This window comes from Stigmatopora argus, chromosome 24 (assembly GCF_051989625.1).
Source record: "Stigmatopora argus isolate UIUO_Sarg chromosome 24, RoL_Sarg_1.0, whole genome shotgun sequence".
In the NCBI taxonomy this organism is placed as follows: domain Eukaryota; kingdom Metazoa; phylum Chordata; class Actinopteri; order Syngnathiformes; family Syngnathidae; genus Stigmatopora; species Stigmatopora argus.
Window position 1 is genome coordinate 3,119,262 of NC_135410.1, and position 27,039 is coordinate 3,146,300.

Here is a 27,039-nt window from a genome sequence, read left to right on the forward strand (position 1 = left end):
CTTCATTGCGAACTTGCATCTGGGGAAAGGGTTGAGGTGTATCTTCCAGTACTCAGTCCTCGGAGCAAGAACTCAGTGTATTGTTTTATGTCCTTGCGAACTTGTATCTCTCGCTGGACCCAGCTGTCCTGGAGAGCGACCTTGGCGTAAGCGTTTGTCTTCACATATTAATTCAATTCAACTCTAACATAAAAGCGATCAACATATATATATATATATATATATTGTTTAATATAGTTACACATTTAGGATGAGCTATTCCTAATAAGCAAATATATTGATTAATATAGTAAGCATGTATATTATAAGGCTTTATATTCATTGCAAACACATTTATAATAATGATTACTCCAACACACGCTGAAACTCCCAAGCCAAAGACAGGAAATGAAAAATGGCGGAAGTCAGGGCACCACTTCTTCTTCAATGCTGAAATGGGTGGCACTCAGCCCAGAAGAAGAAGAAGCAAAATGTCACCTTAGAAGAAGAATGATGTGCCGATAATACAAACAGCATCATTCCTTTTCTTCGAATTGCATGCATCGCGTGCAGAAAGACTACGCCGACACCTTTCCAGCATTGTATGGATTTTGAATAGGCATTTTCACCTCTCTGCGTCATCTAATGCATCAAAAATGAATCTACCGTGCATTACATCAAGAAGAAAGAACCGAACATTCGGTAACCATGAGGAATAAAATCATCTTTAAGATGGTGAATTCCCTATCGGGAGAAAATGATTCCTCTGGATACAAACATGATTAGAACCAAAGCCAAGACCTTTTCCGATAGCTAAGCTCTTGACGAAGACAATGGAGATGAACCTCAGCCTCGTTCCAGTGCTGCGAGTGAGCTTCCCCGTCAGACCGGGAGACAGCGACACACTACGTCGAGGAAGAGTTCCTTCACATAATTCAAGAGAATGGTTGTTTATTGTCATACTCTGTTGCCCCACCCATCCACCAATCCCGGTGCCTAGGAAGTGCAAAGCGCATCATAAAAGACAATACACATCCCCGCTTCCACCTCTTCAACCTGCTGCCGTCTGGCAGGCGCTACAGGACCATAACAGCCTAAACAAACAAAGGACAATTTCTTTCCAAGAGCCATCACTATACTGAACATGAGTTCTGCACCTAGGTGGACCTAATCTAGACTAATTCCTTATATTGTACTTGTACTAAAACTTCATAGGCTGCTAACCACTTTAGTCACTTTTTCTACCTAACTACTTACTTATGTCACCACTTATTCATGTTAACTATCTATGTTAACTACTTATTTATTTATTACTTATTCATTGATTCTTTATTATTTTCTATAATATATTCTATATATATATATATATATATATATATATATATATATATATATATATATTCTATATATCTATATCATATTCTTTATTATTATTATTATTATTATTTGTGTACTTCATGGTGATGCTTTAAATCTCATTATAATTGTGTAATGACAAGAAAGGCATTCAATTCAATTCAATGTCAAGCTTGAGACAACAAGAGCTCCAAAAGAAGAATTATGAGTCCTAAAATACATGGTTGAATTTGCAGAACAAAGGAGAACTGTGTTGGAAAGTAGCTACAAAGATTAGGGATTAAAAATAAGTGGCAATACATACATTATTTGAGTTATAATACAAACAAGAGACATGATTAGTGAGAGCAAAGTCAAAAGGGTTATAGACTAGTGAAAGTATACATTTTAACATGTACCTGGATATTTTGAGGATTCAGGAAATTCAGTTATTTGTATGCTGCTTTTGTTACTGTGTTACTTTTACTTATTAGTACTTTGATGACCTAACCAAGAGATTGTTAATTAAGTTGTCCATACTTTAAGCAAATGTCACACGTAATTGAAGGTGTAGGAAACTTAGATATAAAGACCACATTTGTTTTTCATAAAAGTAGAATAAAAAACAGCAATTTTGAATTCATTAACAGACAGATTATATAAAACAAGATACTCAGAGGACCATCAACAAATACGGTATATTTCAATTTAAACACAAGAGATGACTAATTATGGCTGTGTGTTGTAAGTTGTTCATGCTTTAAGCAAATGTCAAACGTTATGAACCATGTAGGAAATTTAGACGTAAAGACCACATTTGATCTTCATAGAAGTGGTGTAAAAATAGCAATTTTGAACTTCTTGATAGACTGATTAGATAAGATACTCAGAAGACCTAAAAGAAATACTGTATATTTCAATTTAAATACAGGAGAAGACTAATTAATGGCTGAGTATCTTTAGTGTCGACTGTAAAAAAAATGAACAGGGCAAAAGCATTGGAAATGTCTTCCATCGTATTATCCGGCGTCCAGTTGCTCCCCACTTCTCACTGTTTATGGCACCACCATGACAGGGAAATGTTTTTTCATCTACACCTTGAAGCCACTATAGAAGTGGGCAATTAATTCTATCTTGCGGGCCAAATCAGAAGCAGAATTCATTGCAGAGAGCCGAAGTTTGAAATCTATTCCAGTTATTTTTTAAATTTTATTTCTAAGTTTAAAGTCTAAATGACATTGTTTACAGGAGCTGGTAAGCATGTGTCATTATTACATGATGAAAGTGTGCTGTTGTTTTACAAAAACTATTTATTCAGTAAGCCGCCTCAGGGTGTAGAGGTTCATGTAGAGGTTGGTGCAGGCAAGCGCGGGCTCGATTCCAACTGGTGGCGGTATGATTGAGAGTGCGGATGGTCGTTTGTCTCTCTGTGTGCCCTATGACTGACTGGCGACCAGTCTAGGGTGTAGTCTGCCTTTTGCCTGACAACAGCTGGGATCGGCTCTAGTATCCCCTGTAAATGCGGTTCAGAAAATGAATGAATGGAAAGACTAAAAATCTAGCCTATATTACTATTTGAAGAAACAAAAGTAAATCTGCCATGTCACAAACATCACAAATCTTATCTAAGACCAAAGAGAAAAATTCAAAACTTCCCTCTTCACTTTTAAACTGAAGTTGGACTTTCTCCGATATGTACTCCATCCTTCTGGTCACTGTTCGTCTGAACAGAGGGATTTAATCAAATGCTTCTTTTTTTCTCCGGACATATCAGCGCCGCAAGGACCACCATCTCATCTCATCTCATCTTCTTCCGCTTTATCCGAAATCGGGTCGTGGGGGCAGCAGCTTCAGCATGGAAGCCCAGCATTCCCTCTCCCCAGCAACTTCATCCCGCTCTTCAGGGAGGATCCCAAGGGGTTCCCGGGCTACCCGCACCGATCCGCCCATCGATCTCCCACTCCATTCTTCCCTCACTCGTGAACAAGACCCCAAGATACTTAAACTCCTCCACCTGGGGAAGGACCTGATCCCTGACCCGGAGAGGGCATGCCACCTTTTTTCGACTGAAGACCATGGTCTCAGATTTGGAGGTGCTGATTCTCATCCCGACAACTTCACACTCAGTTGTGAATCGTTCTAGCGAGAGTTGGAGATCACGGCCTAATGTAGCCAACAGAACCACATCATCTCCAAAAAGCAGGGATGGAATACTGAGGCCACCAAACGGGACCCCTTCAAAGCCACGTCTGCGCCTAGATATTCTGTCCATTAAAGTCATGAACAGAATCGGTGACTTAGGGCAGCCCTGGTGCAGTCCAATGCCCACTGGAAACGGGTCCGACTTACTGCCAGCTACGCAGACCAGACTCTGACACCGGTCATAAAGGGACCGAACCCTGCATATCAGGGGTTCCGGAAACACCATACTCCCGGAGTGCCCCCCCCCCCCCCAAGATTCTCCAGGGGACACAGTCGAACGCCTTCTCCAGGTCCACAAAGCACATGTAGACCTGGAATGTCCCCCGCCTCTTCCCAGACATGAGAGAAGCTCTGTCGGAGGTGGGAATTGAAACTCCTTCTGACAGGGGACTCTGCCAAGCATTTCCAGCAGACCCTCACAAAATGTTTGGGTCTCCCGGGTCCACCGGCATCTGCCACCACCATCAGAGCCAACTTGACAGCTCCGCCCCTCTCTTTACCCAAGTGTCCAAGACATGCAGGGGCAGGTCCGATGACACGACCACAAAGTCGATCATCAAACTGCGGACTAGGGTGTCCTGGTGCTAAGTGCACAAATGGACACCCTTATTCTTGAACATGGTGTTAATTATTGTCAATCCACGACCAGCGCAGAAATCCAACAATAGAACACCATTCAGGTTCTGATCAGGGGGGCGTTCTTCCCAATCACTCCTTTCCAGGCCTCCTGAGCATTGAAATACCACAGCAGAACGAGGGAGTCCCCCGAAGGAGCACTCTCCAGCACCCCCTCCAAGGACTCCAAAAATGGTGGGTACTCTTAACTGATGTTTGGTGCATACGCACAAACAACAGTTAGGTCCTGCCCCCCCCCCCCCCCCCCCATCCGAAGACAGAAGGATGCTACCCTCTCGTCCACCAGGGTAAACCCCAACATACAGGCACCGAGCCGGTGGGCAACAAGTCTGCCCACACCCGCTCGGCGCCTCTCACCGTGAGCAACTCTAGAGTGGAAGTGTCCAACCCCCTTCGAGAGGAGTGGTACCAGAACCCAAGCTGTGCGTAGAGGTGAGCCCGACTCCATCAAGCCGGTATTTCTCGACCTCATGCACTAGCTCAAGCACTTTTTAAAAAGGTCCCCATTCGAAAATGGCTTACAATTATTTTTGATTTTGGGGGATATCACAAAAGTAATCCTGATTTTATATTTACAAGTATGTTTTTTAATGGGAGATGTTTTGATTTTAGAATGGTGCTCAATGGAAGACTGGTCTCTTATGAAGCAGAGACTCCAGTGGCAATAAGCAGTATTCCTGGCTTTAAAAAAAGATTTTTTTCCTGTTGATGCTTACTTGAAGGGGCAATATGTAAGATTGGCGTCCAGAAATGACCCTGCAACTAGGATAAAAATATGGACACACACGACATCCCTTCCATTTTGGTTTGCCAGATAAGTCCTTCACAATGGAGAATCATGAAGTGCTATTTTACCAAATTTGCCTTTCAGTCAGAAAAAGAGGCCAACAAATTACACATTAACTTTAGCAAAGATCTTGTGAACATACACAATGTTTAATCTAAAATCTTAGTTCCATTTATTTGTGGACCAGCTACATTTTAATAACGATTCATCTTGTTTTGTAAATTGTCATTGCTTGCAATCAGCTGTGGTGGAGTTGCACGTCAGCCTCACAGTTGTGGGTTCTAGGGTTCGATCCCAGGTTGGTCCTCACTGTGTGGAGTTTGCATGTTTTCTCTGGATACTCTGGTTTCCTCCCACATCCCCAAAGCATGCATGGTAGGCTGGTGGAACACTCTAAATTGCCCCTAGGTATGAGTTGTCTGTTTCCTTGTGCCCTGCGATTGGATGGTCACCGATTCAGGGTGTCCCCTGCCTGGTGCCCATAGTTAGCTGGGATCACTCCAGCACCCACCTGCAACCGTGGTGAGGATAAGCAGTTAAGAAAATGAATGAAAGTCCTCGGGTAGGGAAAATGATGCATCACTAATGTCTGCCACAGTAAAGAAACACCTCTGGTCTTAAGGAGTTTAGCGAGGTGTGTGGATCTAGGACGAAGGTGTCGCAGGTCTTCACCCAATTTTCATTCATTCAACGTTACCGTTTCTAAAATGCGGTGTGGCCACAATCTTGCCTGGTGATCGTCTCTGACCCTGCGAATTGCAGATATGTTGCAACATGGCTCGGATGATCATAATTTTTTTGGAGAAACCTTGAAATATCTTTATGTGGGAAAAATGAGTTTTTTAATAAGCTGATCAATGCAATGCACGCCATAAAAATGTTTAATAATCATAATCACAAGAAAGCAGAATAATAGGTTGACTGGCTAAATATTTTTTTAATCAGATAGGCTTGGCACCCCCACGACACTTGTGGAGATAAGCGGCCTGGAAAATTAATAATAAATAAATGAATGCTCTATTAGTAGAAGACATCGTACATTCTTACTGTTTGTGAGACTTGTAAGCAACCTTAGTTTACGTAGCCTCCAGACCTATCGCAACCAGGAAAAGCAAAAGGAACAGATTTCGTAATTGGTGGAGGGCTGAAATTCCATTGTAAAATACAGAATCAAAACAATGACATCTAAAGTTCCTGGGAATTTACTAGGGGGATAAAAATTGGATAAACTAGGGTTAACGCATATAACAGTGTGAAGTATTTTCCAAAATGTTTTAATATCTATTGAAAACTGACACCCATTTAATGAACAATTCATGTGTCATTCTTCTGAGCGTGTGATTTTTAAATCTTAATCCACAAGATTATCCGCAATGAAAAACATTTGGTTTGGTTTCGAATTAACGATGTGTTTGGAATTTTTTATCGTTTGAACTGAAAGCATAATTTAGACAAGTGAAAAGACTGAAAAAAAGATGCACTAATCAAGCCCCTTTAGTAATATTGGTCAATGTACTTTTCATAGTCCACTTCAGCATAGTTGAACGCTCTAGCTTCAAATACTTAGGGACTGTTTTTTTACCGTCTAATGCTGTCTTCTGGTTGTTCCTAAATTATCGAATAAAATTCAAAACTGAATTTGGTATGAGTAATATGAAAACACAACCACAAAAAAAAATCTGGGGGTGGCGGGACAAGACAAAGAAAACAATTGATTCTCTGAAGTATTAATTAACCAGTCACCCTCCCTTTGCACTCTTCAACCCTCAGAAAAGCAACTGGAAGTGTGGTCTTTTAGACGAGGCGAGAGAAAGAGAGGTGTGGGAGATTTAACAACACTATGATGATGAGAAGAAAGAACAATTCAAGGAGAAGAAGGAGTAAGACCACATGGGAGCACCAGAGGCTAGGGGTATCACTACCTGTCACCATTGAGACTCAAGTGAATTCATTAGCATGTACAGTACATGAATCCTTACACAAATTAAATCTTCATATAAAAAGCTGTGAAGAAGTTATATTAGAAAAAATATACTTTACAGCTAGTTGACCTTCATGATCTTTATATTAGTTCAGCCCTAATGAAGTAAAAATAGTTGAATAAAAGAGAATTATTACGCCCTCATATATTTTTTACAATGCTCAGCCTTTTTCATGAGCAAAATGGGCAGCAGTTTTGCATATCTGAAGGAAATGAGAACGCTTCATGAAGTATATACACAAAGTAAAACATACAACTGAGAAAAATCTGTGAACAAAACTGGATAAATGGGATTATTGATACTTTTATATGGTTTCAGTACATATGTTCAAATTTACCGTAATATTGTTGTTTTTAGTTTGCTGACAGTGTATTTGGTTTGTTAAATAATCTAGGAAATTATGTGTCCTGTCCTTCTGATTTATTTTTCTGCATTTTACATATACTCCTTAATCTAGTCCTTGAAATTACTCCTTTGCCAGATCAACAACTCAGAAGGATTGCCTCTCTCTCTCTCTCACACACACACACACACACTCCCTCTCCCTCCCCTTCCTGTTTGAATTAAAAATTATGAAATTGAGTACAGTAATACCTTACATGAGGAAAATTGCGAGCAAATATTTGCCTTGAGATACGAGACAAATTTGTGATATGAGCATACAAGACGTGGTAGGTCATGGACTCCTCCTCGGAGTCCGTAGGGTGGAAAACGCGGGACAGTGCATCAGGTTTCCCGCTCCTAGAACCCGGGACATAAGAGACAGTCAAATTAAATCTACAAAATAATATGTTCCACCTGGCTTGGCGAGGGTTCAGCCTCTGGGCTGACTTAATGTACTCTAGGTTCTTGTGGTCGGTCAAAACCACAAAAGGCTGACTTGCCCCTTCCAGGTGGTGCTGCCATTCCTCTAAGCTCAGTTTCACTGCGAGCAATTCCCGGTCCCGAATGCCATAATTGTGTTCTGCCGGAGCCAACCTACGGAAAAAAGGCGCAGGGGTGCACCTTCCCATCCCCCAGTTTGCGTTGAGAGGGGATGGCGCCAACCCCTGCTTCCGAGGCGTCAACCACCACAATAAACTGCAGTTTAGGTGGGCGAGAACGGGAGAAGAGGTAAAACGGGACTTGAGATGGAATGGGGACTTTGTGGGCGTGAGTGCTGTGAGGGGGGCGGCAATACGACTATAGTCCCTGATAAAACGCCTATAGAAGTTTATGAATCCCAAAAAGCACTGTAGCCCCTTCCTTCCACCAGACCTGGGCCACTGAGTGACAGCTGCCACTTTCGATGGGTCTATCTGCACCTCTCCGTCGGCAACAATAAACCCGAGAAAAGGTGGTCTGCGGGACATGAAACCCGCACTTCTCAGCCTTAACGGAAAGGCGGTTCTCCAGGAGGCGTTGCAACACCTGGTGCACATGCTGTATGTGTTCCGTAAAGGTGCGAGAAAAAACTAAAATGTTGTCTCGATATATAAACACAAACCGGTCCAACATATCTCGGAGGACATCATTTATGATGGCACAATCAAAGGGGATGATGCGGAGGGAGGTCCTTTGCATGGTCCCTGCTAAAAACCTGTGCTAGGTTGTGATAAGAGTCCAGTACCGTGCGTGACTAGGGAAGACCCAGAATTATGGGAATCTCTGGGCAGTCCATAACCGGATAAACGGAGGAGAACTGGTTCTGTACGCAACTCCACTCTGCATAAGGACCGCCCGTCCAGTGCAGTGGTTCTCAGAGGTCTACCCAATGGCCAAGTCCCGATGCCTAATTGGGAAGCCACGGAGCAGTCGATAAAGCTCTCGTCTGCTCTGCAGTTGACCAGAGCTGTCTCTCCCAGGAAAGAGAAGCTGGCAGCAGAAAACAACGGGGGGATTCGCCAGTGGCTAGTTTCACCAACACTTCCCTCTCTATTGGTGAGCCCTTGCTTTTACCAGACGAATTGGGCATGTTTGTACAAGATGACCACTCTCAGTAAAGGCATAAACCCAAGCGAAAACGATGGGAGCGGTCGTCCTCTGAGAGCCTAGTTTTGCGCCAGTTGCATGGGCTCCTACGACATCGCGTACTACAGTTACTGCAGCCGAAGGACATGCCGGAAACGGTCGCTGGAACTCGCATGTGGGGCCTACATGTGATCCCTCTCGCCGCTGCCTTCGGTGTTCTTGAAGTCGACCATCAATTCTGATGGTCAAAACTCACGAGCGCGTCGTGGAAGCAGGACTAGTCACGGCAGCCAACTCGTCCTTCGGAGCCTCGCTTAGCCTCCCCCAAAAATACTTCCTGGAGGGCGCTGTCGTCGAACCCGCTCTCAGCGGCGGAATACTCTGCCACACTTTGGACGCCCTGGCGGAGAGACATCAGGCGCCCTGCTGTCTCTCTGCCACGCAGTGAGTGGTCGAACTGTAAAGTCGGCATAAGAGGAGCACATACTTGAGCCTCTTCCACTCGGCGCTAGCCCATGACAAAGCCTCGCCGCAAAGACAGCCGATGAGGTAGACAATCCTGGCTCGGTCCATGTTGCACGTGAGACTCTGTTGCTCAAACACCAGGCTGCACTTAACAAGGAAAGCCCGACATGTGCCGAGGTCGCCATAATACGGGGCAGGTGGCGGGACTAAGGGTTTGCGGAGTGGCGGTGCCGTGGTTACCGCATGAGCTGGCGTGACGGGTAGGTTTGTGTCCTCTGTGCATGAGGCAACAGCGTGAACTGTGCCTGCAGCGAACGTAATGACTAGGAAATTTGACATACCTACCTCCGTCAAGAGGAAATGAATCGCCTTACTGTGCTGATGCATGAGTGGTCGTGACTGGTTGGTGGGAGCTCGGTTGGATCAGTTGGGGTCCATACTTGGCTGGATCGTGCTGTTACGCTCTAGGGCAGAGGGCCCTGAAACAGGCAAACCAACACAAGCTTGACGTGGCTTTCTGTTTATTGAGCCTGTTCCAGGGGCAGGCATAGGTACAAAGGGAGCAGCGAATGCAAGTCATTTGACATAGCGTGGAGGTCGAAAGACGAGAGGTCTGTAGAGAGGGCCACAGAAAGGTTACAAGGTGCGGGGTCGTAATCGTGGTCATGGTAGTGTCCATGGTTCTGGTAGTGTCCGTGATCGTGGTAGTGTCGTTGATCGTGATCGTTGGTCCTATGGCAAAACAAGAGGTCGAAGATCAGGCAAGCGAAGCAAGGAAGTAGCGTGAAAAGGTATTTAACAGTAAACTATGTAAGACGATCCAGCGGTGTGGTCAAGCTTTGGGTGGCTTAAATAGTTCCATGACAATTGATGAGCCACACCTACCACATTTGACCTATCAGTCGCTGGACCTGTGATTGGCTGGCAGGCACAACCACCCGCCCGTCTGGCGATGGGCCTGACATAAGAAAACGATTTATTAATGTATTAAAATGTACAGTGCAGCGTAAGTAGGAAGCTAACATTAGCATACAAACACATGCACATAAACACATCTAAACAACTTCAAATTATGAATTCAAAACAATTTAGCATTAAATAGAACTCCAAAGGAGTAACAGTCTCTCCCTCTTGTCGTTGTGTACACAGAGAACATGCAAAAGGAGTTGATAGAATAATGATTGAAACCTTTTAAATCATTATTAGTAATATTTAATCAAAACTGGAAGACATCTTTCAACATAACTGGTTACACTTGCAAGGAGGCACCTTGTGACGTCGTCTTAGTCCACAAGGCGTTCTGAATTGCAGTAACTGAATCATTGTATTTAATCGCGACACTCGAAAAACATGTTATGTAATCAGTACAATAACACCGGTTAGAAAAACAACTGTGTAAGAATTGCAGAAGTAAGCATAAAAGTTGAACAAGGCATAATATTTTCATTATAAGGTAAACAAAGCATTCTGAATTGCAGAAGCATAAAAGTTTGAACTGGCACCCAAACAACGGTGTGAGGAATTGCATAATATTTTCATTATAAGGTAAACAAAGCATTCTAAAGTAAACCAAGCAGTATAATAATGTAAACAAAGCAGCCGTATTTTCAAACAATAATGCGATTATCGCCATCTGCTGCTGGAGTCCCGTCAAAACAGTCCCGTTGTGTTTTGCCGAAAAGCGTCCCGAAAACAATGTGTCCTCGAGCTGTGGGGCCTTGAGGAGACGACGGGGAGGAAAAAATGTCCATGGTCCCATGAATTAATTTATAGCCTTATTATTTATTAAAAATGCTCACAACACATAGAACATTCCATAATGCTTAATGCTTTTAATGCTTCCTTCTGCTTCACCTTATAGTTTTAAACCAATGATGATTATTCATGTGTCATTGCATATTACTAAGAGATCATCAATTGTGCCATTTTGGATAGTCCCAAGTCACCTACTTAGATGAAAAACAATTTATTGAAAATAGCAACATTTGTATCTATCTTTAGTACTGAAATATAGTAGACATTAGAATGAATAACTGCTCTTTGAGCTGATGGAGATGCTACCAAATTAACCTGGGATTTAAATTTTTGTTCAGATTTTTTTTTTAAATGGTGGACTGTGAGATTTTTTCAACGTGAAATATACCCTATACTTCTTCAGTTAAATGTTGGTAAAAACTGTTTTAAACCTGTAGCCATACAAATTTAGAAGATAATATTTGGATTTCAGAATATTATAAAACATCTTTAGTAGACACATTTTAAAATTTCACCAATCATTCACACAATCATTATGTAGTATCATGATGATGATGAAGTTTATTTTGAGGACTCAAGTCGACATAGAAGATACAGTATTTCTTCAAAATGATTCATAATGATTATTTACACTCAAAAAAGAGTGAGAGAAAGTGTTGGGGTTATTCTGGATAATATTATAGATGTATGCATTTTAATTACTTTTGTATAAGAGTGTCTTTAATTTGAGACTGGGGCAAACTCGATGTCACCCTGCTGGCTCCAGCTTGTTGATGTAACACCTCACCCTCCAAGGACTGTTTACTGGGAGATACACCTCGCAACCCAGACACCCAGATGCAACTACGCAATGAAGATCTACGAAGGACTCATAAATTGCTTTGACTGGGACGCCGGCAGTTTACCTTATAAAGAAATTATTATGCCTATACTGCAAACTATTACGCAGGTGTTTTGGTTTCTATCTAATATGAGCAGTTGTTTTTTGACCTTAATGGTGTTATTCGGTTAGCTTATGCAATCGTTTTGAATCAGATTACATTAAATGTTTTGAGTATGGCGTGACTAAATAGAGAAAAGAGTATGCCGCTCTTCAGAATCATCTTGAACGAAGGCGAGTTATGAGTGATTTCTCCTTGCAAGTTGTAACCAGTGTATGTTTAAAGATGTCTTCCATGTTAATTAAATTGTATTAATAATTAATCCATCAGGAAGAAAAAATGGTTTATTGTTTTTTGTTTATTTCAGGCAGTTTCAGGCACATTGCCCAATGGTTCTTTTCAGTTTGTCCATCACTGGTTGTCTCAAGCTTGTAAATAACAGGAGAACATTTTACTTCTTATCACAGTAATTAAATCAAGCATTGAAGGCACAACTGTGGCATGTATAGACTTTAGTCCACTTTTTTTTTGTTTTCTCACAGCAAAGTTTATTCGACAGCCGGAGACCTTCTCCGTGCTTTTGAACTTCAGTAACATTAGAGAAGGGCAGTACACCAGAAATTTGCCATGACTGAGATGATTCATGAGGATCGACCATGCTGTTTTTTTTTCTTTTGATGAAACGAGAAACTTTAAGTCACCTTGCTCCCCTTTATGCAATGGCCTGTCTCCTGCAATATTGTTGTGATTATCAATTGATTTCACTTGTCCTTACCCTGGTCCTTGTGTGTCAACCAATTAGGTTTTTTTTCCTCTTATGTCTTTCTCATTTTCTTTTCGATTTGTTCGTGTATGAAAGTTTTCTCTTTTCTGGGTGTTTGTTGATGCCATGACTTCCCAATCCTGCCTCACTTAATGCTAAAGATTTTGTTCTGTTACTTAGGTCTTGTTATTTTTCTATTGTCCAATCAGTACCTTTTGATTTAAATCCTATCGGATACATTGAAAATGTATTCATGCTCAATATCATTTATTTCAGATTAGATTTGTCAAATGAATTAAGTGTTGTCACTAATTTCGAATTTTATGGGAGAAAATATTAAGTATTATCTATAAGCCTTATAAAGCGTGATTTATGGGTGTGTGAGTGTGTGTGTATGTTTAGATTCCCTGGCTATGTTTGTCCAAACCGTGCAAATGTAGAGAGTTGACATTTTTTTGTTTAGCCAGAAATGTCTGTCGGATCCTAATAGACGAGTGATTGAATTTTTTCACCTTCTCTAAGTGTGTAAACTCAACTTTTATTTGTTACAGCTGAAAGCAGAGTTGAAGTATGAATTGTTGTTTTCACATGATGTGCCCTAAACGCACTTGTGTGGCTGATTGGTCCGCCAGCGAGTTTCTAGGTGCTCTCTGGAACACTTTTTTCTGTCATGACAGGAGTTATAAAACATCCACCCATCCATAAATCACGCTTTATCTATTCTCTAATCCTTATAAATCGTGATGTACGGATGGATGTGTGTGTGCACCTGGAAACTCGCTGGAGGTAATTCTCCCCAAAATGATGTTTGGAAATGACGTGGAAAAAGGCGTCCTTGGTCAGCGCGTCCAGCACCATCGTGTCTCGCCGAGTCTTTCCGTCACGACAGGGTGAAAAAAAGTGTTTTGGGGAGCAGGAAGAGATAAAGCGTGATTTATGGGTGGAAGTTTTATGTTAACATGCTCACGCTACTTTTGTCCAAACCCTGCATCGTAGAGTGTTGACATTATGGTGGACAGAAACGGCCGTCGGATCCAAACCGTACATCGTACAGAGTTGAATTTTTTTATGGTGCCCAGAAACAGCCGTCGAATCCTAATAGACGAGATTGAATTTATTTACCTTCTCTAAGTGTGTAAACTCAAGCTTTGAGCATTTGCAAGTTTTATCGATGAGTATGCCTGACCTGAAATATGTTAGTTTTCTGCTCTCTTGAGCTATTGAAGATATTAGATGCTAATAATAGTAATAAATTAATAATTAATAAATGGAATGTGTTATTGAAAATGCAAAACGTGTTCGTTAAACAGAAGGTAATTACTATATGTTTCTGTAAATTTGGTGCCAGTACATCAAATTGCCAGAGTGATATTGAAGATATTAGGTGATAATAACAGTGATAAATGAATAATTAATAAATGGAATGTTATCAAAAACCAAAAGGGTTAGTTAAACAGAAGGTCTATCTTTTCTGTAAATTTTGTTTCGATCTGTCAAATCTATTGAACAAAATAGGTGCTAATAACATAATAAATCAATCTATAATCCTTATCAAATGTGATTTATGGGTGTGTGAGTGTGTGTGTGTGTGTATGTTAAGATTCTTTCGCTACGTTTGTCCTTCTCTAAGTGTGTAAACTCAATATTTTATTTGTTAAACAACCATTTTTCAAAATAGATTTTTTTTTATGACACAACTATTGTCTTTTGGTTCTTCGCCGGTCCCACCTGCTTGTTCTTCACTACAACAAGAAGCGTGACATGACAATTCGATGCAAGAATATTTAAGCAAAGTATTTGGAATAAAACAAAATGAATGCATTTCTAAAAATACATTTTAGTGTTTAGGATGATGCATACTCAGTTGTGGACAGTCAAGGCCTGCAAGGCCTTCTCTGCTGGCCTAAAAAAATCTGAATCACAGACTGATGTTAATTATGTTTTGTCCATGAATACTTATTAAATAATTCCAAATTGTCTGTCAGGTTCCTTTCATTGCTTTTCCCCTGGTTACACTGCTTCCAGATGGGTGTTTTCATATATAAGCATCTAACCAATCACACTTCAGCCATTATTTGTTGCCAGGGTCAGAAATCTGCTTTGAGGCCTTCACAATCAGTTCTGCAGGCTCTGCTGCATAAAACAAGCGTTGCTAAAACTGTTGCTTTAACCAATCAGATTCCGAGTAGGCGACACCAAGACCTTCTCATAGGCGTAGGGATAGGTCATTGCTTTCACCAACTATGATTGGCTAGTGATAGAGTGGACTAGCCAGAGGTACCAAACTGTATCTGGAGCGAGCTGCACAAGCAAATATATTGTTGTGTTGATTTCATAGCGGTTGTGTCGACCCGCAATAGCTGAAGGAGGAGAAGAAATTGATTTGTTTGCAGATTTACTGTCAAAGCCATTTTCAAGACAGACTTTTCAAGAAAAGCTGGAGACATCATTAAGAAAGGTCGGACAACTCCGAAGCAAGCAAGCCTGTCACAACTAGGAATGAAGATTTTCAGCACTAAATAAAAAAAAAACTCATGCCAGAAATATGACAGGAAAGGCTCAACTTTCAGCATTAGCTTTGATGGCGATAGAAAAGAAGGAGGAAAGAAAGGAGGAGGGATTTTGTGTACAAATAAAAATGATTTTTGGTGAGTAAAATATGGCTATATTCCTAAATAATATTTCAATTGTATGAGGTTATTATTCCTGCTTTTTTATGTGTTGCAGTTGTAACTGCAGTAAAGGTTTTATAGCCATGAAATAGTTTTTGAGGGTTGGATTGATTCATACATAGCACTGAAGGCGTTGAATTGAAATTACCGGCCCACCACTGTGCACACTAAGTATAGGATGATGCATATTGTGTTTAGGATGATGCATACTGTGTTTAGGATAATGCATACTGGTCATTCAACTGATTTATCGTGTCATCTAAGTCCAAGTGAGCAGTGTACATGCCGAATAGCAATAAAATACAGTTCTGTTTTAATCTGTGCACTTACTTGCATTGGTCAAAAGAAGAGGGTAAGAATCACTCATGTCTTTGCTAACAAACACAAAGTTGCAACATTACATAACCACACTTAGCAAACATATTTCACTTTCAAAAGGAATGGCAATTCTCTTTAGTTTATAATGCCCAAATTACATAAGTTTAAAATGAAGAGAAATCAAATGTGTATACTAGAACCTTTTTTGTTTGACTTTACAAATCCTGTAGAGGACCACAAGCAGCTCCACAGATGTTAAAATGATGAGGAAGACTAGAAACAGCTTTATCATTGTCTGCCAAAAAAGGCATGAAAGCAGTATTTCATGTACAGGGAAAGAATAAAAAGTTGAAATTATATATATATATATATATATATATAAAAATATATAAATATATATATATATATATATATATATATAAATATATAAATATATAAATATATATATATATATATATATATATATATATATATACAGACGCTCCCCTACTTACGAACGCAATTGGTTCCGAGCGATTGTTCATAAGTTGAATTTGTTTGTAAGTTGATTCAGTGCTATATTTTGTATTATAATTTATGTTTAAGGCCGATATAAGTATATTGAAGGTTTATATAAGTGCATTTGTATGTTTAAGGCTTGTATAAGTAACACGCATTGGTTTGTACTGACATTTTTTTTTTTTATAAAATGGAGAGAATATGTACAGTACTGTAGAGAGAGAGAGAGATTTATGTATTAGAAACTGGCCAAAAGAAGCGACCTAATGACAATTGCGGTTTTCTTCTTTTTTTCATCATAAATGATGCGGTAGCACTGTATGGCATCATTCAATTGATTTGCAAACTTTGTGCAACGTTCAATATTTGGGTCCTGCTGCTCGATCTTTCTGTTTATAAATGGTACTGACGGTCGAACGATTCAATGCCCGTGAAACGCTCACCACTCTCATGCGCATCAAGCTTCGTTATTATTGCCACTCGTTTCAAATGAAATGGCTTGCCTCTTCCTTGCAACTCCCTCAATAGAAGCCTTTAGCTTTTTACCAACCATATTCAATATTGGATGCATGAGATATTTAATGATACAAATGAAAAAGGTTCTTTGCACACTGGAGATATATTCACGCACTTCCGCATTGCAACGAAGAAGAAGGAAGATGCTGGGTGAGCTGAGCTCTCACAGCGCCAGGCGTCGGTATTAGCGGCGGAAAGAAGTACTACTCCGAAAAAGGCGAAATACAAAATTGGACTTGCGAACATTTTTGGACTTAAACGCAATTTGCAGACATGTTCGTATGTACCGTTGTTCGTAAGTTGAATGTTCGTAAGTAGGGGAGCGTCTGTATATATATATCAGTGGCGGTCCGTGCATTTTCTCGTAGCGCCTTCAACGAATAGATCCAACCCTCAAAAACTATGTTATGGCTATAAAACCTCTACTGCAGCTACAGCTGCGACACGTAAAAAATAATCAATAAATCAATGCACAAAAATGGGGTAAAATCCACTTCCTAGCAGCATTTAATGATTGAATACAAATACTGGAGCTTTTCAGACATTACAACCGGGCCAGGGGGGTGATTTCCCCGGGCAATGAACGTCAATGGCGTACCGGCAAACATTGCCCAAAAATGGGGTTTAATCCAGCCCAAAACAGCATTTATTGATAAAATACAAATACTGGAGCATTTTAGACATCAGAACCGGGCCCGTAGTATCATATCCCTGGGAAAAAGACAGCGATAAATGTCAATACGTCCATATACGTCCATACGCGAAAAGGCATAAATTGCAATAAAATGGGGTAAAATCCACTTACTGGCAGCATTTATTGATTAAATACAAATACTGGAGCTTTTCAGACATTACAACCGGGCCAGGGCGGTGATTTCCCCGGGAAAAGACAACGATGAATGCAGTGGCGGTCTGTGCATTTCCCAGTGACGCCTTCAGCAAAAACTATTTTATGGCTATAAAACCTCAGCTACAGCTGCGACACAAAAAATAATCAATAATGACCTCATACAATTGAAACATTATTTAGGAATATAGCCATATTTTACTCACCAAAAATCATTTTTAACGGTACACAATATCCATCCTTTCTTTCTTCCTTCTTTGCTATCGCCATCAAAGCTATGACGAAAGTCGAGCCTGTCGTATTTCTGGAATACGTTTTTATTCGATTTAGTGCTGAAAATGTTCGTTCCCGGTTGTGACAGGCTTACTTGCTTTGGAGTTGTCCAACCTTTCTTAATGATGTCCAGCTTTTTTTTCTTGAAAAGTCTGTCTTGAAAATGGCTTTAAATCAACACAACAATATATTTGCTTGTGCAGCTCGCTCCAGATACAGATTAGTAGCTCTGGCTAGTCCACTCTATCACTAGCCAATCATAGTTGGTGAAAGCGATGGCGTATCCCTACGCCTGTGGCAAGGCAATGACGTATCCCTACGCCTGCGAGAAGGCATTGTGGTGTTGCCAACTCGAAATCTGATTGGTTAAAGCAAGTCTTATCGACGCTTGTTTAATGCAGCAGAGCCTGCAGAACTGATTGTTCAGAACTCTCTCTCTCTCTACCTATCTACCTCTCCACCCCTATATATATATATATATATATATATATATATATATATATATATATATATATATATATATCCGTTGATGGTTCACTCGCGTCCAAATGGTCCAAGAGGCAAATAATGGAAAAAGATGCAGAAATGAGAGAAACAAGTCGTCCAGTTTAATAAACATAGCGTTGTGTGACCGTCAATGCGATACTTCTATCTCATTGAGGGTCCCGGGTGTTGGAAGATAGAACCTTTATATTGGGGAGGACGGTTGGTGGTGATGACTCAGCCCCGCAGCCAGCTGGGAGCCGCTGACGCTGTGGTTATCGGTAGTTTTCCTTATAATGATGCAAGCTGCGGTGAGTTATTCACACCACGTTCCTTCTACGTACTTTCTTGAACTGAACTTTCTTATGTCTGCACATTCCCCCTTCAGTCCCCCTTTTGGAATCAAAAGATTCCAACAAAATGCAATCTCATAATAGGATAAACAAGAATCACTGATACAGTCAAAGCTAAAGTTGGCAAAATTTAGCATCCCCCTTTTGAGTCCGACAGATTTTTGGGCAATTGTCTCTTTCTTCAATGATGACGATAGAAATGATGACATACATCACCAGAGGAAGCATCATGGTTCAAGAGGAAGGGAAAGACTACAACTAATGTGTGTGATGAAGAGTGCTATAAGAGCAAGCAGGAAGCAAACTATTGCGTTCGCATAGGGTGAGATAGTTTGGCCAAATTATTGTTCACACCCTTTTGCTTTCCACACATTTCTCTCCTCAGGGCTGGCGTCTTGTTGCCATCTTTTTACCGTATCCAAGTCGATCTATTCCTTACTGCTGCCACCTCCTTTGCCGCCCTGTCTGCCGCCGCATTTTCTCTTGCCACCAGATCATCGCCTTGTCCTCTGCATTTAACCACTGCTACTGTTTTGGGGAGCAAGAGAGCTTCCCTTAATGGAAGTATTTCTTGTTGGTGTTTTATCGGGGCCACCGTCGTTTTTGAAGCGAAAGGACGATTTAGAGATAGAATTTGCGGCAACCTATTTTTTTTCTGTGAAAGGCAGGAAGGCTAGAGCGGGGTTGAAAAAAGTCAAAAAATTGCTAGAAAAGGCCAGATTACTAAGTATGGGAAGTTCTGTTGGAATAGCGCGATTGCAAGTTGCCTCTCTGCTTGAGTTGGGGGATAAGCAAGCACCCAGTGCCCCTCCTGCTGCTCCTCTCACGCTGCCGCCCCACTATCTGAAAAAAACTCCCTACACTGAGTGTAAGGAAATGCTGAGAGAAGCGACCGATTTGGCATGCCCCATTTTGACGGTGTCAAAAGGCTCATTGTTGTGTGATTGGGAGAAGTAAAAAAACTCACCTATATGAAAATGGCAAACATAGCAGTGGTGTTGGCTTCAGGTGTCACTGCAGCAATAAAGACATGCAGGTATTGTTTGACCGCCTGGTAGAAAAGGGCAACCATAATCCAGATTTTCGACAAGCTCTCAGACACATGGAAGAATTCAAGATAAACCTTGCGCGACATATTGAAATTCTAACATTTGAAAGAAATTAAATGCTGCAAAAATTGTGTTGATTCGAAAACCAGATTCAACAGAAGTTATTAAAAAAAATTCTGAAGACGTTGAGCAGGAAACAGGCACAAATGTGAGAAACAACATCTAGTTTAATAAACAGCGTTGTGTGACCATCAATGCGATACAAACAATGACTTCTATCTCATTGAGGGTCCCGAGTGTTGGAAGACAGAACCTTTATATTGGGGAAGACAGTTGGTGGTGATGACACAGCCTCGCAGCCAGCTGGGAGCCGCTGACGCTGTGGTCATCGGTAGTTTTGCTGATAATGATGGAAGCTGCGGAGAGTTCGGCACGCCACGTTCCTTCTACTTACTTTTTTGAACGGAACTTTCTTATGTCTGCACATTCCCCCTTCAATACATATATATATATATATATATATATATATATATATATATATATATATATATATATATATATATATATAGTGGAATAATGCCTAAACGAATCCATAATATAAGCGATGTCTAATGCCCTAAAATTAACTCGTATAACTCACTTATGTAAGCCCTTGCAAATTTTGTAAACATCCTGTGTACATGACCAAAGGTAAGTGGTGTTTGCGCCAAAAGTATGACGATGGATTGTAGATGTTTCCTGTTTTCGTGGATCCATAAAAATATGTGAGCTTGCATTAAAGTTTGGGTTCCTCCTCCTGAAGTTGAGAAGAGCAGAGTGCGCTGATTCTTACGACCATATTTGGCGTCACGGCACTAGGAGCCGTTGGGAAAGGCGTGAATGCTGTCTGCTTGACAAACACCGTGATGCCATATTTAAAACGGCTGTGATAAAAGGTAAGATTTCTTACCATTTGATTGGCCACACAGTGTGTGTGAGAGTGGCTGGCGTCAACGCTGGAGCTAAATTTTAACTCCAATTGTAATTTCCAAAGCTGAAAGGACTTGTGTTGAGAGAATAGGAGCCAAGAATCTCACTCGCTCGTAGGTCAAAAACGGGGGTTAACGCAAAAGTGTGAAATGGTTAGATGAAGCCATAGACTGTTGATTAATTGTAACGTCTGTTTGAACGTTATTTCAGATTTACCACGTCAGTAGAATTGAGGGTCACATCCTCCAAATACCCGTCAGGAGGAAACGCACTGTCAATTCCGGTTGCGCCTAATATAATCTGTGGTTTCGAGTGAATACCGTATTTTCCCACCTACAGGGCACACTTAAAAGTCTAAAAATTTCTCTAAAATGGTCGACGTACCCAATCGATCGGTGCACCTTGTCTGTGCACTAAATGTAATTTTTGTATGGCCCTGACCGCTTGAGTGACTGGTTTTATTTCTTGCCGGCACGCTACTTATTGCGATCAACCAGTGGCGGGCCATCAGGGCCTTCAAGACCTTCTCTGCTGGCCTAAGAAATATCTGAATCATATTATATTTTTTTCCATCAATACTTATTATTCCAAATGGTCTGTTAGCTTTCTTTCATTGCTTTCCCCCCTGGTTGCACTGCTTCCAGATGCATGTTTTCATATTGAAGCATTTAACCAATCACATTTCAGCAATTATTTGTTGCCAGATCAGATCTGCCTCAAAGCCTTCACAATCAGTTCTGCGGGCTCTGCTGCATTAAACTAGACTGTTGCTTTTAACCAATCAGATTTCGAGTTGACAACCCCACAATGCTTTTTCATACGCATTTTGCTGGCTGGGATATGTCATTGCTTTCACCAACTATGATTGGCTAGTAGGCGGGCCAAAGCCATAGTTCAGGCAGCCAGAGATCGCAAACTTCACCCACAATGGCAGACAGAAGCAAAAAAAAATGGATTATGTTGCAGACTTGCTCACAAATCTATTTTCCAGACTGACTTTTCCGAAAAAATGGACATCATTAAGAAAGGGCAGTCAACTCCGAAGCAAGCAAGCCTGTTACAGCCGGGAAAATGGTGTGTGCACGCCACTTTCAGTGCGCTGACTTAGCTGCACAAGCAAATAGTATATTGTTGTGTTGATTTAAAGCAATTTTCAAAACGGACTTTGCTGGAAATATGACAGGACAGGCTCGACTTTCATCATTAGCTTCGATGGCGATAGGAAAGAAGGAAGAAAGAAAGGAGGATGGATATTGTGTACAGTTAAAAAGAATTGTTCGTGAGTATAATATGGCTATATTCCTAAATAATATTTCAATTGTGGGCCCGGTTCTGATATCTGAAAAGCTCCAGTGTTTGTATTTAAGCTCCAGTGTTTGTATTTAATCACTAAATGCTGCTAGGATGTGGATTTTACCCCAGTTTAATTTTTGGAATTTCGCCATTGACATCCATCGCTGTCTTTTCCCGAGGAAATCACCCCCTGGCCTGGTTGTAATGTCTCAAAAGCTCCAGTATTTGTATTCAATCAATAAATGCTGCTAGGAAGTGGATTTTACCTAATTTTAGTGCATTTTTTGTAATTTCACGTATGGACGTATCAACGTTCATCGCTGTCTTTTTACCGGGGAAATGATACTCCGGGCCCGGTTCTGATGTCTAAAAAGCTCCAGTATTTGTATTTAATCAATAAATGCTGTTTTTGGCTGGATTTTACCCCATTTTCGGGCAATGTTTGCCCGTACGCCATTGACGTTCATCGCTGTCTTTTCCCGGAAAAATCGCCCCCCCTGACCTGGTTTTAATGTCTGAAAAGCTCCAGTATTTGTATTTAATCATGAAATGCTGCTAGGAAGTGGATTTTACCCCATTTTTGTGCATTGATTTATTGATTATTTTTTATGTGTCGCAGCTCTAGCTGCAGTAGAGGTTTTATAGCCGTAAAATAGTTTTTGAGGGTTGGATTGATACATTGAAGGCGCTACGAGAAAATGCACCGACCGCCACTGTGATCAATCCAGCGGACATTCACCCTAAAAATAACCTCCCCGCGCATTCCAAGCATTACGGTATATCCATTCAAAACATCCCAGGGGGATGGCAAGGCATTTGACCTCTGTGTGCTCGCAGCGCTTTTAACCCTAAAAACACTCTCAATACTCAAAGAAATACCATATTAGAGCTATACAGAGGAAATGCTTGCCATGAATGACAACACAATGCTGGTGTGAACGCTTGGAAAATGGACTGAAGCCATGGATCGAACACAATTTAACAGCTTTAACGGATTGCTAACGGATGGCCAACGTAGTGGTAGTTACGTGACGATTTGAAATGAATTGTCGATGGCGATATAACAGCGAGGAGAATCAAAGGCTTGGGAGTGATACATGTCGCGAGTTACAATGGATGCAGGATGAAGAAAGATGAAATTGAAGACTTCTGTAGGAAGGGGGCCAAGCTTACAAAGAATTTAAAGCCCAGCTGGCCTGCAAGTGGAACATTTGATGTAAGCCTGTGTGAGGATATGGAAGTTAGAATTAAGGACTACAAACCAAAAGATAAAAGTGACAAAAGATGGGAAAAAAGGGATAAAGAATTGGAAATGTTACCATTTTTAAAAATGAAGGGGCGTTATATAGGAAAAACACTAAACAAAATCGTGAAACAATGAAAACCACAGGAGGAGATGAAACTAAGATTTAAAAAAAACATGGGCAGCTTAATGATCAGTGGTCAGATGTGTTGCCATCAGGGCTATATTCTTTCATCACCGGTAGTGTAAAAATTGCAGGGGATGTGGTCCTAGGTGAAGAAAGTCATTCTCCTTTGTCACCGGCGCAAAGGTTGCCAAGTCTTCCACAATTCTGCAGCACCGACAGATGAGTCCCAAAGACAAAAACATCTAATGTGCTGGATTGTCATGCTGAAAGATATCAAGCCTTCAGAGAAATGACAAAACAAGGATGTTCTTATTGGGTCAATCTAGAATACCAAAATGGAAGCAGAGAGAAAGAAATTACCATTATCCAAGAACTTGAGAATGAGGCTAGGACAAAGAAAATATTACTATCCAAGAATTTGTGGAAGTGAAATGGAAGACACAACTCAGAAATATCTGCCGGTCAAAGTAAGAGAAGGGAAAGACAGGCTCAATAAGGTAACAGTGGCAGAAAAGAAAGAAGTATTGGGAGGTTGTCTTACATTTGCGGCAACAGGCCGGAAGACAAACAATATGATCTCAGATACAGACCTGTCATTCACCCTCCAGATAGATATACTGATCTTGCTAATCAATTTCCAATTTTAACAAAAGGAGCCCAGGGACAGTATATTCAATGGCCAACCTTGGACCTTGAGGGATTTGTGGTGTGGCTCCCTGCTATTCATGAGGGTGCCAGCAAGTGGATAAGGGCGTTTGAAGAGGAGACAGAGGGCAAAATCCTAGCACTAGGTGACATCAAAGCAGTGTGGGCAAGAGTTCCGGGAATACCAACAATGGAAAATGTCCTGTACCTGGGCGGACATCAATGGGTGCGAAACCCAGCGGCGGATGGAGTTGAGTTCAATCCATACCGCAGAGACTTGTGGGTAACATTAAGGAGGGAATATCCAATCAAGATTGATCCTAAGGCCCTGAAAGGACAGCCGATCACTGATACGGAAAACCCTGACGAATACATCAGCCGGCAGATTAAAAGGTGGAAACAAGAAACAGAACAGACGAGGCTATTCAGAACAGCTGTTGTTGAAGCCATGCCAATTCCAGTGAGAAGTAGGCTAGAAGATGTGGTGGGACTTGCGTCTAAGTCACATCGAGAGTTCTGTGAACACATGGTGCACGCCATCAAAAAGTACAGACGAGATGAACAACGGCTAAAGGACCAAGACAAAGAACTGCAAAGAAAAGTAGCTCAGCTACAGCTCGGGGAACTGTCCACGAACAAGAGGAGAGTTCAAGCCTCAGCTGAAGATTCCAAGCTAAGTGTCACAACCACCACCACCTCCACCTCCAACGGTCCCGGCAGTCCTAGCCCCTCCTGTCGTCAACTTGTATACCCAGCAAGCATGAGCCACCCAACTGCCACAGTCAAGGAGACAGCACCAAAAGGTGGAGCAAGGAGGAGAAATCAGCAGCAAAGCGGTCCTCCTCAGGCTACTCTAAGATGCTGGGGATGCCAACAGCCCGGTCACATTGACGGCTCCTGTTGGGTACCAGGGAGGTTATGCCGGTCGTCCCGTCACAGGTTCAAGGCTCCAACTCGCAACGACAATATTGGATTGGAATGGATAACTTTATTCATCCCGTATTCGGGAAATTTCGTTGTCACAGTAGCAAGAGGGTGAGGATGCAGAAATAGGAAAGGCATTTTAGACATAAATAGATAGGTAATAAGTAAGTTAATAAATGAATACATGAATAAATATATAAATAAATAAGTGTGTTGCTGAAATATATATATATATATACTCATACATACAAATAGATGTACATGCATGCATACGGTAGGTCTTAACACAGCCATTTTTTTTGTTAAAGAGCCTGACAGCTGATGGGAGGAAGGATCTGCGGAAGTGCTCCTTCCTGCAATGAGGGTGCAGCAGTCTATTGCTGAAAGAGCTTCGGAGAGACTCCACAGACTTATGCAGGGGGTGGTGTTCTGATCCAGTTAATCCATGGGATGGGCCGAATATCAGACCATATTGACATTCCTATTTTTAGAAAATTTAGGCCAATAAGTTTTGAAACAGAGTAAGAAATTGGTTGGGAACGAGCAAGGAAAATGAATGGTATAAATTGATTTGGTATACGATTAAAGAAATGACAAGTGAGCAATGGAGAGCTTGTTCGGCGGCCCTAATGAAACTGCCTATTGTGATCCAGACAAAAGTTTGAAAACATGTGCGGAAGAACAGAGGAAAGAGCGCAGAGAAGGAGGGTGGACACAGGAAAAGCAGGGGAATAGACATTTCCCATTACCATTGTCCACTATTCAATGCAGAATGATTTACGGTTCAAAGAAAACACACCAGTTGATGAATCCGCTGCCCTCAAGTGCTTACACGAAGGTGTGTACCATATATTCCATAAATTTCACCGCAAAACTGATACCCAAACCTGATTTGAAATAAGTTTAGTCATACGTAATAGTTTTGTAAATTCCTTTTTTTAAATCAGTAGCACGGGTTGTCAGCGACAAATAAAAATTTGAATTGCGTGTTTGGTACTCTCAGTAATTTATGGCTTTGACGTGAGCTAAGGGAAAGAGACTACCTGATAACATGCTAATCTTGAGACATTTTGATGGAACATTACAAATCTTGATTATTACTATTATTGCGTCATCTGCTGAAGATTGTGCCTCTGGATTATACATGTACGGACCAATAAAAATGGGATCATTTCAACAAAAACATGTTTGTTGGATTTACTATCTGGAACGCCAAAAAGACGAGTTGTCCAACGGATCCATCTCTATGGTGATCAGTGTACCGAGTTCTACGTGCTACAACTGTCTGTTAGGGTTAGTTGGTGCGTTGGTTGGTTTTGTTATACCTTTTTCCCTGTGTCCTGTCTGTGTGCTTTTCCCCTCTTGTGTCCCTCTGGGCTTCCTTTACTCTCGTAACCAGTTACGTGTACTTTGTGATCAACCCTTGTCTGTCTATTTAAATCCCATGTGTTTGTTAGTCATTGCCGGATCGTCTGCTTTGTTGCCATGTTTCCATGCCAAGTTTCTCGTTACCCTGGATGACCGAGCTTCTCACCTAATCTCTAGGAGAGAGTCCAGACATCCTGCAGAGGAAACTCATTTCAGCTGCTTGTATCCGGGATCTCGTTCTTTTGGTCACTACCCACAGCTCGTGACCAAAGATGAGGGTGGGAATGTAGATCGACCGGTAAATAGAGAGCCTCGCCTTTTGGCTATGCTCCTTCTTCACCCCGACGGACCGATGCAGAGTCCGCATCACTGGAGTAGCCAGACCAATCCGCCTGCCGATCTCCCACTCCATTCTTCCCTCATTTGTGAAAAAAACATACTGAAACTCCTCTACCTGGGAAGACATGATCCCTGACCCGGAGTGGGCAAGCCACCTTTTTCCGACTGAGGACCATGGTCTCAGATTTGGAGGCGCTGATTCTCATCCCGACCGCTTCACACTCGTTTGCAAATCGTTCCAGTGAGAGTTGGAGATCGCGGCCTGATGAAACCAACATAACCACATCATCTCCAAAAAGCAGGGATGCAATACTGAGGCCACCAAACCGGACCCCGTCAACGCCACGGCTGTGCCTAGATATTATGTCCATAAAAGTTATGAACAGA

At 41.4% G+C, this 27,039-nt stretch overlaps 1 protein-coding gene and 1 long non-coding RNA gene across 2 annotated transcripts in view; one reads left to right on the top strand and one right to left on the bottom strand.

Moving 5' to 3' along the window:
* Positions 1-16,015, bottom strand: part of LOC144069335 (uncharacterized) — a 45,588-nt gene extending 29,573 nt beyond the window's left edge. Inside the window, exons 1-4 of the mRNA XM_077594636.1 lie at positions 15,926-16,015; positions 15,738-15,781; positions 10,222-10,294; positions 9,682-10,068 (exon numbers count right to left, since the gene is read on the bottom strand). Coding sequence (XP_077450762.1) covers positions 9,858-10,068; positions 10,222-10,294; positions 15,738-15,774 — 321 coding nt within the window. The 5' untranslated portion in view covers positions 15,775-15,781; positions 15,926-16,015 and the 3' untranslated portion in view covers positions 9,682-9,857. The remainder of the gene's footprint in view (positions 1-9,681; positions 10,069-10,221; positions 10,295-15,737; positions 15,782-15,925) is intronic.
* Positions 16,016-20,329: 4,314 nt separating this feature from the next.
* LOC144069337 (uncharacterized) lies at positions 20,330-26,094 on the top strand. Its single transcript, XR_013298450.1, has 3 exons — positions 20,330-20,434; positions 20,547-20,679; positions 25,254-26,094. It is a non-coding gene; the product is annotated as an uncharacterized LOC144069337 (long non-coding RNA).
* The last annotated feature ends 945 nt before the right edge of the window (positions 26,095-27,039 follow it).